The sequence below is a fragment of the Artemia sp. Qi Xiang Cuo genome, chromosome 5, assembly GCF_049724085.1.
Source record: "Artemia sp. Qi Xiang Cuo chromosome 5, ASM4972408v1, whole genome shotgun sequence".
In the NCBI taxonomy this organism is placed as follows: domain Eukaryota; kingdom Metazoa; phylum Arthropoda; class Branchiopoda; order Anostraca; family Artemiidae; genus Artemia; species Artemia sp. Qi Xiang Cuo.
The window spans coordinates 73,246,984-73,260,179 of record NC_142798.1 but is presented as its reverse complement, the minus strand read 5'-3'; the positions used below and the strand labels follow the sequence as shown (position 1 = coordinate 73,260,179).

General features: G+C 34.3%; 1 protein-coding gene across 1 annotated transcript in view; it reads left to right on the top strand.

Moving 5' to 3' along the window:
• Gad1 (glutamate decarboxylase) overlaps positions 1-12,802 on the top strand; it is a 123,901-nt gene extending 111,099 nt beyond the window's left edge. The window contains exon 10 of the mRNA XM_089089933.1: positions 8,576-12,802. Within this exon, the coding sequence (XP_088946059.1) occupies positions 8,576-8,749 (174 nt within the window). The 3' untranslated portion in view covers positions 8,750-12,802. The remainder of the gene's footprint in view (positions 1-8,575) is intronic.
• The last annotated feature ends 394 nt before the right edge of the window (positions 12,803-13,196 follow it).

Below are 13,196 nucleotides of genomic sequence, written 5' to 3'. Positions count from 1 at the left end.
GTTTGGGGAAAAACGGGCGTTGGGGGGGGGGGGGTAGTTACCTTTAAATCTCTTGACTCTTAAAAAGTAAACTAGAACTTTCAATTTCCAATCAAATGAGCCCTCTATGAAGTTTATACGAGCATCCCTTTCATAAGAACAATACATGCCTTTAGGGCCTAACATAGAACGCCTTCGGATGCATTTGGTAAAAAAAAGGAGTGAGGGGGTGGGGGTTACCCTCCGATATCTTTTGATATTTAAAAAGTGAAAGAGATTTTTTTATTTCGAATCAAATGAGCCCTCTCTGAAGTTTATACGAGCATTCCTTCCATAAGAACCATATGTGCCCCCAGGGCGTAACTTATAACCAAAATGGCTATATAAAAATTTCGATTTGATGGGTTTGGGGAAAAGGTGGGCGTGAGAGGGGACCTAGCTGCCTTCCAATCACTTTTGACAATTAAAAAGGGCACTAACCCTTTGAATTTCCAATCGAAAGAGTCCTTTTTGAAATTTCTACGACAAAGCTTTCTATAAAAAGCTTTTTTGCCCCAAGGCCATAGCTTACAACCCTCGCCCTGAGGGCTGTGGGGGGAGTGTCCTCTTCAAAAAAATAATTTCTATCTGGAAATCAACTACGTAGAACAAAATGGCTATCTCAAAATTTTTATTTTGATTTTAACAGCCACATTCTTGTGCTTCGGTATTTTGGAGAGGTTGGTTTAACCACTAAATTTTCGTCTCCCACGAAGCTTCACTGAATGTTTATCAATAACATTGACAATAGACAACAGTTTAAACATTTGACTAAATTAAATACAGATATGATAGTCGGACATCAGTTTAAAATTTGAATGAAATTTTTAAAGAAGATACATTCGATTCAATAGTCTAATTTTAAAATATTTTTGAATCTGCTTACCTCCTTATTAGTTCGAGTCTATCTACCCTACAGCAAACCTTAACTATTCGATTACGTTGGAAACGGGACCACCGACCCTCCGAGTTATAGTAAGTTATTCAGTTGGTTAGGTTTGGTTGCAACTACCCTCCTTTTCTTTTTTATATATATATATATATTTATAAAAAATGGTAATTGTTCGTAATGATCGTTTGGATTGGCTTGAGAATAATCCATTGAGTGTTTCGGATTTAGGATTAGGGGTACTTCACAGGGATTTTGATATGGGGGTAGATGATGTTTTTCCGAAGGTTAATTATAAGTGCCCAGTTGATTTACATACTAGACTGGCACCGGATAAACTTGGCATTTTTCTTTTGAATTGTCAGGGGTTAAATAGTACATTGGATTATTTGTCGGAGCTGTGTATGCTATCTGATTTTCATATTCTTGCACTTACTGAAACATGGTTAATGAATAATAATTCTGGACTATTGGATATTTTAAATTATAATATGTATGTTAAGAACCGTACTCACCATCAGCATGGAGGACTTGCCCTGTATATTAGAACTGATTTGAATGTGAAGGTTAGGGACGATTTGTCTGTTAATAAAGAGATGGTTTTTGAGTGTTTTGTTACGGAGGTTGATAAGAATGGTGACCCATTTTTTATTGCTGTTTGTTACCGCCCCCCTTCAGCTAGTGTAGATTGTTTTTTAGAATTATTAGAGCAACAAATGGACCTTCTAACTCGTAAGAACATGCCGTGTGTTGTGTGTGGAGATTTTAACATTGATTTGAAAGTGTTAGCATCTAATTCAAAAGCCCGGAATTTTTTGAATTTAATGTTAGGTTATGGGATGCATCCTGCTGTAAATATTTGTACTAGAGTGACGGATTCATCTTCATCTCTAATTGATAATGTATTTTTGAATGTTCCCCATGATTCGTCGAGTGTTGTGTTAAATGATGTTTCGGATCACTTTGGTTTGGCTATATTAGTTCCGGGTATATTTAAGAATATTAATATTAATTGTGATGCTCGCCCTAAGCCTAAGAAATTAATAGTTGATTCAAATACTATTTCAAGATTTAAGCTTAGGATAGAACAGTTAGACTTTAAATTTTTACAAGAAGAATTAGATTTAAATTTGAAGTTTGAGCTTTGGTATGGGAAGATTAAGGATACGTTTTTGGAATGTTGTGAAGTGTCAGGAATACAGAAGAGAAGGGTGTCTCCGAATAAACCTTGGATTACAAAGAGTTTGTTACAGTCAGTTAATAGAAGACGTTTTTTATATAAGTTGTCAACAAGGAGCAATGATCCTCATGATAAAGTAATATATAGAGTTTATAATAGTAGGTTAAAAGCTGCACTCCGACTGGCTAAGGTAGAATATTATAAGGTTAAATTTAAAAAAGTTGAGGGTAACCCGAGTAAGACTTGGAAATTGATTAAGTCGGTGACTTGCCCTGGTAGCGTCTTGATCCGTCCAGATAATATAGGAATGAATAATAATGTTGCAGATGAGATGTGTAATCACTTCGCTACTATTGGACAGCGTGTGTCATCATCGGTGCCAGTATTTGATCAAGATGGAGATTTTCGTCAGTTCCTACCTGAAGATTGTGATGTGTCTGCGTACCTTAAATCTGTAACTATTAATGAATTATTTGATGTTATAAATAATATAAAAAATTGGTGCATCAGGAGGCGATTTTATTTCGTTGAAGGTTTTGAAGTCGATATTACCTGTTATATCTAGTCATTTTTTAGGACTGATAAATAATTGTTTCAAAGCTGGAATATTTCCTGATTGTCTAAAGTGCGCGAATGTTATCCCGATATTTAAAGGAGGGGATAAGAATTGTTTTAGTGATTATAGACCGATTTCTTTACTGCCATTTATTTCAAGAGTGTTTGAAAAGTTGATTCATAGTAGGATGGTAAGTTTTTTCGAAAAAAGACAATTTTTTAGTTCTAGTCAGTTTGGGTTTAGGAGTCATCATTCTACAGAGCATGCAGTTTTGTTTTTAACAACTTTTATTAATGATGCTTTAGACAAGGGTCTGAAGAAAGCTTCGATATTTTTGGATATTACTAAAGCATTTGACTCTGTTGATCATGATATACTAGTTCAAAAGCTATATAGTAGTGGTATACGTGGTGATTTTTTAAATGTGATAGTTAGTTTTCTTAGTGGAAGGACTCAGTGTGTCGTGATGGATGGAGTTACATCTAAAATTGAATATATTTCGATTGGAGTACCCCAGGGTTCCGTTTTGGGCCCTTTGTTGTTTTTGGTTTATATTAATGACCTTTGTAGAGCTTCAAGTAATGTGTCTTGTTCTTTAGACCTTGATACTTACGGTACAAAAGGAATTCTACCATGTTTTGCTGATGATGCCCATTTCACCGTAGCTGCTAGAACTGAAAATGAGTTGATGACTATATTGAAACAAGGTATTTCTTCGATTGAAAAGTGGATGCGAGTAAATAAATTGAAACTGAATCATAATAAGTCGAATTTTTTGATTTATGGTAGAATTACTGGACATTATCCATGGATTAATAATATAGAAGTAGGGCACCATACTATTGTAAGATCTACTAGTACTAGATACCTTGGTGTTATAATTGATGAAAGCCTTAGTTTTAAAGACCATATTGCATCTGTTAACAGCAAATTGTCTCGTAATATTGGTATTATGGGTAAATAGGTATCTTTTTCCGTGTGAAATTCTGAGAATGTTGTATTTTTCTATGGTTCACCCATATCTCATTTACTGTTGTATGGTTTGGTCGAAAACATTCGTAACTCACCTCCATCCGCTCTGCGTAACACAGAATATGGCAATTAGAGTTCTTTATGGTTATCAAATTGACATATCTGTATCGGTGAGGCATCTTTACCGCGAGTATAAAATTCTACTGTTAGCAGGAATATGCGTATTCTATAATGCTATGTTTATGTTTAAATATTTAGCTTCCGAGTTACCATCATGTTTTTCAGGAATGTTTAGTCTTGCGTCTACTATTCACGATCATTTGACACGATCTTCTCAGTTGGTACGAAGACCAGCTATGGTCACGTCTAGGTCTAGGTTTTCAATTCGACATGTTGTTCCGTTAGTTTGGGAGAGTTTGCCAGAGGATTTGAGGAATGTTGGGGGTTTGCAGGATTTTCGTAAGTCGCTAAAGAACCATTGTTTTGATGTGTATATTTTGAATGGATTATTCCACGCCACTTAAGTTTTGTTTTTGAGGAGGGTTTTGTTGCAGCTTAATTTGTTTATATTTTTTTTATTTTTTTTGGGTGTTTTTTGGTTGTTCGTTGTTTTTGGGGTCCGTTATTTTTTGCTATAATTATTTTTTTTTTTTTTTTTTTTTTTTTTTTTTTTTTCTATTTCTTTTTTTTTTTTTTTCTTTTCTTTTTTTTCTTTTTTGGTTTCTTGGTTTTTTGATTTATTAGGTGGGTTTTCTCCCGCACAAGCATTGCTTCAGGGAATCGATGATGTATATATATTTTTTTTTTTTTAAATAAACCCATTTTTACTTACTTATTAACCTCTGTTTATCTACTTCTAGGATATGTGGTTAATGCTACAAAGTCTGGGCTCGTTGCTTATAATGGCTGCGGTAAAGCCACACCTTGTTTAGCTGTTGTAGCCGCAACTACAGCAAATACAGAATATACCTTGTTAAAGTATCTAGGCCTTGCTTATTATCTTGATAAGTGTAACATTCGTATACATATGTCAGAACTTGCCATAACTGATTATTTTTGGAAAGTATTTTGATCCTGACCATTTAGATGGCGTTGCTTAGGTAGAATAAGACGTGTTAAATACAAACCTAAATACTTTGTTTCATTTTCTGTCATTTAGATTTATTTACGAGTATTTTTTTATTTAATTCTGTATTTTATATTTTTTAAGAAGTTGTTTTTTCAATTATGATTTCCATTTCGTTTCTTTTTTCTTACTCCACCTCTTTTTTGCACCATTATAAGTGGGAAAAAATAAGTTTACCTTTTCTTAAACTCTTTGATTAGTTACAGTGTGGATTAAACTACTACTACTACTACTGCAACATGAGGCCAACACAGCTACACATCCTCCTCCTCCATCCCAATCTATTCAAAGCCTCCCTTTTTACACCCTCCCAGGAAGGACCTATTTCCTTTAAATCTTTCTTTATGACGTTTTCCCACCCCAAACGAGGATGACCTGCTTTCCGTTTAGCCCTAGACGGTTGGCCGAAAAGGACAATCTTCGGCAGTGTATCATCCTTCATTCGCACAACGTGCCCTAGCCATCTCAACCTTTCTTTCATTATATACCCAATTATTTGCTAGTTTACCAATGCTTCAAGTAAAATTGCTATTTTCTGTAAGAAACTTTGTAATGCATAGTGCTAGCGGATAGCTTAGCTGTCTTCTATGCCCTGACGCAACGTATCCAAAACTAGTGCAGAGCATAGAAAGAACTTATGCAAAGCAAGAAATATTCGGAGTGCTTTCTGTCTTCTATGTTCTAATGCAAACTTGACGTAAAGGACTAGCAGAGCTAATGTAGAACTCTATCTATCACAATAAAAGTTGCAATGCACCGTGGTAGTGGATAGTTACCAGTCTTTTATATCCTAATGTTGAACTTTACATGCAGAATTAATGTATGCACTGTTTGTTTACTGAAAGAAATATCGTACTGCACAGTGATAATGAACAGCCAGCTCCTTTTCTTTTTCTAGTGCAGAACTAGTGCAGAGCATTATTACCTGCAAGAAACATTGTAATGCGCTGTGATTGTGGTGGCTCGCTGTCTTCTCAGTTCTAATAGAGAACTTTATATACAGATATAACACAGAACATATGCAAGGCTCGTGCAGAAAGTCCTTTCTGGCAGTAAACATCGTGTTGAATCGCGATAGCGGATAGCTAGCTGTCTTCTCAGTTCTAATAGAGAACTTTATATACAGATATAACACAGAACCTAAGCAAGGCTCGTGCAGAAAGTCCTTTCTGGCAGTAAATATCGTGTTGAATCGCGATAGCGGATAGCTAGCTGTCTTCTATGTTTTAGTGGAAAGCTTTACATGCAGAACTAATGCGAGCACCATTTTCTGGAAGAAGCATTGTACAGTACAGTGACTGTAGACAGATACTCTTCTATTTCCTAAATCGGATATTAAGGAGAAATAGTTCAGAGCACTATTTACAGCAAGAAACACTATATTGCCAATGTGATTGTGGTTGCCAGCTGTCTTCTTTGTTCTTATACAGAGCTTTATATTCAAAAATCGTTAGAGATAATAAATAGCAAGTTCAGAATACTTTTTCTTGCGTAAATATAGTAAAGCCCCTTGATAGCGGATAGCTAGCTGTCTCCAGGATGAGAAGTTGAGAGAAAATTTCCAGGAACAGTTGAATACTAAATTTGAGAGTTTAAAATTTGATAATGTGGAAGATGGTTGGAATAATTTTAGAAAAATAATTTGTGAAGCTGCTGAAGGGGGTCGTAGGGAAGAAAGCTAGAGCTGCAGCTAATACTATTAGTGAAATAGCTTTATGTCTATTAGAAAGGGAAAAGTAATTGTACAAGAATTATCTGATTGATACATCATATGAAAATAAATGGTCTGTAAAGGAAGGCCAGAAAGTATAGGTATATAAATTAAGGAGGTGTGAAGTGGAGGCCATGGATAAAATTGCTGAGGATCTGGAAGATGCAGCTAGACGGCATAACAGTAATATATTGTACTGGCATGTCAATAAATTGAGAGGGAGTAGTCAACCCGGACTTGTCCCAGTTAAAGATAGGAACGGGGCCACAATTACCGATAAGGAAAGAATTAAAAGCGAGATGGGCAGAACATTTTGAGAATTTGCTAAACCGGGATAGAGTTGCAGGAAAAGATACAGAGGAAAATGAAGAAGTTTGTGATACCTTGGATGTGAAGAAAGATTTGTTTTGCGAGGAAGAATTAACGACGGTACAAACGGATTAAAAAATAATAAGGCTCCAGGTGCTAATAGGGTAGTAAATGAGTTTCTTAAATATGGTGGCTCGGAGGTTAGAAATAAGTTACTGAAGATTATGAATATGATTTTTGAAAAAAAGGAAGTACCAAATGATTTTAGGAAAACATTAACTAAGCCACTTTATAAGAAAGGTGATAAAAGTGAGTGTGGTAATTATCGAGGCATTAGTCTGGTCTCTGTAGGAAGCAAATTACTTAGTAATATGATACTTTTTAGACTGAGAGATACCGTAGACAAAGTTTTAAAAGAAGGACAATGTGGTTTTAGAAAAGGTAGAGGATGCGTCGACCAAATTTTCACTCTTAGGTTATTAATTGAGAAGTGCCTGAGTTGTCAAACACCTTTGGTCCTTAGTTTTATAGATTATGAACAAGCGTTTGATTCTGTTAATAGAAGGCTTTAGCAAAGGTTTTATCCTTGTATGGTATAACAGTCAAATACATTAAAGTGATTAGTGCTATGTACGAGAGTAACCCTAGTAATGAGGTTAGCAGCGGGTTTTGTATTAAATCAGGAGTAAAGCAGGGTCGTGTTCTATCCCCCTTTATACGGATTATTTTGATGGACTTTGAAGGAGCACTGGAAAGGCAATGGGAGACCATGGAATTAAATGGGGAGGAACAAGTTTCCTGGACTTGGATTATGCTGATGATTTAAGCATCCTAAAGGAAAGTGTGAGCAAAGTGAATGAACTTTGAGAGGTTTTGCGAGTTCAGGGTGCTGGAATAGGTTTGAAAATTAATGTTAAGAAGATTAAGTCACTAAGGCCAGGAATAAGTGAAGATGAAAATGTGATGTTGGGTAAGGAAAAGATTGATCAAGTGGGCAGATTCACTTACCTTGGTAGTATTATTAGTAAAGATGGTGGGAGCATTGAAGATGTTAAAAGTAGAATAGCCAAGGCTCAGGGTGTTTTTTCATAATTAAAAAAAGTTTGGAAGAATAGGAAGATAAGTCTGCAAACCAAGACTAGAATATTAGAAGCTACAGTAATGACAGTAGTCAAATATTGCTCTGAAGCATGGGCGCTTCGAAAAGCATATGAAGATTTGCTAGATGTTTTCGAGAGAAATCGCTTAAGGATTGTTCTGGGTACCCGGCTGACTAACCGTATTTCAAACAATAGGCTGTACAAAAAAATTTGGTTCAATACCACTCTCTAGGGCTATAATGAAAAAAAGGTTGAGATGGCTAGGGCACTTTGCGGATGAAGGATGACAGATTGACGAAGATTGTTCTTTTCAACCAACCGTCTAGGGCTAAACGGAAAGCAGGTCATCATTGTCTGGGGTGGGAGGAAGTCATAAAGAAAGATTTAAAGGAAATGAGAACTACGTGGGAGGGTGTAAAAAGGGAGGTTTTGAATAGATTGGAATGGAGGAGGAGCGTGCGTAGCTGTTTTGGCCTCAGGTGGCTTGATGCTGCGGTGAGTTGTTAGTAGTAGTAGTGGTTCTACGTTTTAATACAGAGTCTAATGCACAGAACTGATGCAGAACACTTTTTCTTGCAATAAATATTGCCTTGCAACGTCATAGTGGATAACCAGCTTCTTCTATGTTCTGATGCAGAGCTTATACAGAACTTTGCAAACAAAAATCGTTTTCTTAGTTTTCATCCGATTTCTATATTTTTTTTTTATTTTCAGATCACCCCAATATTGAAGGGTAAAATGATGAATTCTGGAACACTCATGATAGGCTACCAGCCACAAGGAAAACTGCCAAATTTCTTCCGAAACATCATTTCAAATCAAGCTGTCAGAGAAGAAGATATTGATTTCCTTGTTGATGAGTTAGATAGACTTGGGCATGACCTCTAAGCAGTACCTTAAACGGAAATTTTTTGTTTGTTATTGTCTAAGAAATTTTATTAGGAGGCGTGGTGTCAGGAGTTTGGTGCTCGCTCGTTTATTAGGGAGCTTTTTATGTGGCTACTGAAGAATGAGCCAAATCACAACTATGCTTAAAAGCGACAACATCTACCTAAACCCTTAAAAGAAGAAGATATAATTTTAATTCAAAATCAAGGATAAGATAAATATAATGGGGAAATTTAACATACTTCTCAAAAAAGGTGCAAGGTGATCTTTATAACTTGTAATTTGGCTCATTTTCGATCATTTTCGGCATACCTCTGTCTAGATAGGAGCTAACTCCTTAACAATTTTTTTTTTTCTTTTTTTTTTTGTCAATTCAATTTTTTTGCCACAGATAATTCAAACTGGCAAGATTAGCAACTTTAGTAGATTCATGCAACAAAAGACTTTCCTGCCATCGAGATTTGCTACTAATTTAATAAAAATAAACTTTAAAGAAGAATGGTACTATTTAAAATATTTGTTATGACATGGTAGAATCTAATATGATGGAATTACAAAAAAAATCTAAGTGTTTAATTACATAGCAAAGTTTAGGACTGGTAGATAAAAGCATATTCACTTAATATCACTTGAATGAATGGAAGTTGGTGACCTCATTTATTATCTGTGTTAAGCAGGGGGCACCACAACTTTAGAGACATTTCTGATGAGAAAAAAGTAAATATTCCTATTATTGAGGACTTAAATCAGTAGTTACTAGCCTTCTTGGAAATATCTAAAATTTACTGTTTTGCGGTTAGTGCTAATTTCTTCCGCTCAGCCTTAATATGTCTACAATCTTCAAGCCTGTTCACTTTTATTTACATCCAACGAAGTACCCACACCGGTAGAAGTCACCCGCCCCCCTAGAAAACAAGGGTGTATTAAAGTCTCATAAATACTATGTAAAAAAAGTATTTTCCTAATCGCAGTTGTCTATATAGGTTTTTGTTATAATGAATCCTTATAAATTGGAAATTTACTTCTTTGAAGTTGCTTATCTGTGTAATTGTTGTGACGGTATTTTTTCTGTTTTGCCCGATTCATTCATATGAATGTATGTAATAGCTATACAAATGTAAGAACCCCTCCCCCAGGAATAGAATTTTGATTCTCACCAATCCCGATCAATTTAAAGTACAAAAAAGGATTTATTGGCAAAGTGACAGTTTTTTAGTTAAATGCACTAAAAGAATCGCCTCCACGAAAGTTTATCATAGCATAGAAAAAAAAACAATAAAAAGAAAAGGCAAAAATTGATAAAGAATGTAGCAGAAAATTTTGGAGCATATCATTAAACAAATGTAAAAAAAAAGATATGGCGCACAAACAAAAAAAAGGTTTTGTATAGCTCGGGTACGGTTTAAATTCTACAAGTTTTATTTCACCGCCTTCACTTTTATATATGTGCATTTTCATTGGCCATGTTTTCTGCTCGCTGTCAAGACAATTGAGCCATAAAATTCATCGATTTGCAAACCACCAGTTGAAGAAAAAAAACTGAAATTCTCCTTAATTTAATTAATTTTATATTTTTGAACGTAAAACTTTTTTGTTTATTTTTGAAAGCTCTGCTACTTAATTTGATTTGTAAAGACCCTGACAGGAGCCGAATTTTGTTTCGACGACGGTGTCGGTTGACCTCCAGGTCCTTCGTTTGGTCCCGACCTGATTTTTCTACCATGTCTTCAAAGTTTTACTGACTGATGTTTCAGTTTATTACTTCTTTCGTTGTTTTTTTCTCGAAGCTTCACCCCCTCCCCAAAGAATTCCGACGTATTTGTAGATTTGCTTTCAATCTCTTTACTGACGTGGCTTAAAGCGTGTGATATGACCTGAAATCCTTCATTTCCTGCTGAAGCAACCTTTTTCAAAAAGTTTAACTGCCAACTCTGAGAATAGCACGGCCATTTTCCCGCCATACTCGCACGGCCATACTCAGGACACGGCCATTTTCCTGCACCTCTGAAGTAACTTCCCTACATGCCAAATCTGTTTTATATGATTGTTCTTATTCTTATTGCACCTTTACAAAATTCTAACAGACTCGCATTAAATTGGCGCTTTGTTGGAGATACTGCACAATGCATGTATATATGCTTACAGTTTCTATCTTTCAAATTGTTTTCTACAATTTCACTGCACTGATACATGTGCTCATCACATTGTATTTGTTTTAAAAGCACTTTGTTGGAGATACTGCACAATGCATGTATATATGCTTACAGTTTCTATCTTTCAAATTGTTTTCTACAATTTCACTGCACTGATACGTGTGCTCATCACATTGTATTTGTTTTAAAAGCACTTTTATCAATTAAATCTGCCATTGAAGATGAAGATATCAAAACATATTGCTCTTCCCATGCCAAATTACTGTCTGAGTTTTAAAAAACACTGCCGATCAGCGTTGCCACCATTTTTCTTCTGGGAATGTCCCAAAGGTGATTCCAAATTGCCATAAAAGTTGTCTGTTAGCACAAAGAAGTTTTCCACAAAGTCTAAAATAAATAAATGTGTATTTATCTGTCTCATTAATACTATTTCGATTAATATTTTGTATTAGATTAACTTTTATTCTGTCTTCTTTTTATTGACTCTAAAACGAAATTAAAAAATAAGTATAATATCTTATTGCCAAAAATAATGCTTATATGGCAATGCTGCTATAACTCAGTATTGAGAACCATAAGTAGCCTAACAGAAATGATAGCCTAAACTATTTAGAATAAAAGAGATTTTAGAAATTTAAACTGTAAGTCCGATAAATTTGTTCAAGAAAATTGCTCAAGGGGGAGGGAGGAGGTAATGATGTTTCCTACGATGAGTAAGGCTATAAGTAAAAAAAAATATTTCGTTTTCATTGCATAAAATTGAATAGGTATATAGATTTTCTAAACCAACTCTGTAAAGTTTTTCTGACTACTTTCTTTGCTCCGAAATTGTTACTTGCGTATTCTTTAAAGGAATTCTTCTTTCACGTGTTGTAAAATTCAATAATAAAATTTAATAATTAACTAATGAAATCTAATTTCTAAAATATTTAATTCGCGGCCGAGATTAGTACAACTCGAAAAGGCTGACGTTTGGCAATGAAAAAAAAAATACAATTTGCTTTTGAATATTTAGCATTTAATTTTGAGAAATCAGATTCTTTTTTATAAAACCTCTTCCTACAAGGTCAGATAAGAAAGAAAGGGACTTGAAAGATTTTCTATATCAATTTGTGTATATGAAAATAATAATAGTAATAAAAACATTGATCATCAAAACAGACCTGATGGACCGAAATGAAGTACGGAAGGGCTCCTTTGTCTATTTCAGATTGTTTAACCCACAGACAACAGGTAGAGGTATATGATACAGATCTCCAACTTGGCAACATTTTTGTAGCCGATAAATTTGGTACTAGGGCTCGTCTGTCGTCATTTTCTTCCAAATTTTTTTTCCGGCCAGTTAGACATCTGTATTATATTCTTTATGTTTGTGGCGTAACCAGTTATTTTAATAGTTGTATTGTCTCCGGAAAATGAAATTATCGGACTTTCAAGTTAGAGTAAAAAATTAGTCCAAACCTCCGTGTTACTTTGTTTTATCGTGTTTTTTGTGGAGTTTGCTAAACGTTATAAAGACTGTATTTCTTTTACGAAGTAAAAAACGCTCAAGCTGCATGGTCTGTATTTCGAAGTTTGTTTCTTTTAAAGCAGCGCAAAACACTTTTTCTCTTTTACAAAATTGTTTGTAGATCGGTCTTCTAATTGTTCGGTCTTCTAAAAAATAACTTATGTTTCTTACTTTTTAACATTTATTTAATTTTTTAGATATATTAATCTTTATTTTTCTAGATAATTCAAATATGCTTTGCAAATAAAAATTTGTCCTGTCTTTTACTAAATGAGATTTGTATAATTGTCGTTTCTGCTCCAAGTGAAGTGCTTACCTGTTTTTTATTGCCAATTGGCTTTAATAGACATATCCAAAAAAGCCAAGAATAAAAGAACGAAACATATCAAATGTCTTCCTTTTTCACGTAGCAATAATATATATATATATATATATATATATATATATATATATATATATATATATATATATATATATATATATATATATATATATATATATATATATATATATATATATATATATATATATATATATACATTAGCTAGAAGTCATATATTAAAGTTATGTTATTTATTTTCATTTTAATGCTAGAGTATAAATTATGCAACAGAATCCCAAGTCTTCCATTAATGTATTTCCACCATGGGCGAGTGTGTGTTTATGCATATCATTAGTTGTTAGCAATGTATTATTGATGTATGTTAATTTATTACATTGGCACCGATTGGGGATAGGCTCATTGACTCCTAGATTGTTTTGCCTCTTCCTAGATGTTGAAAAA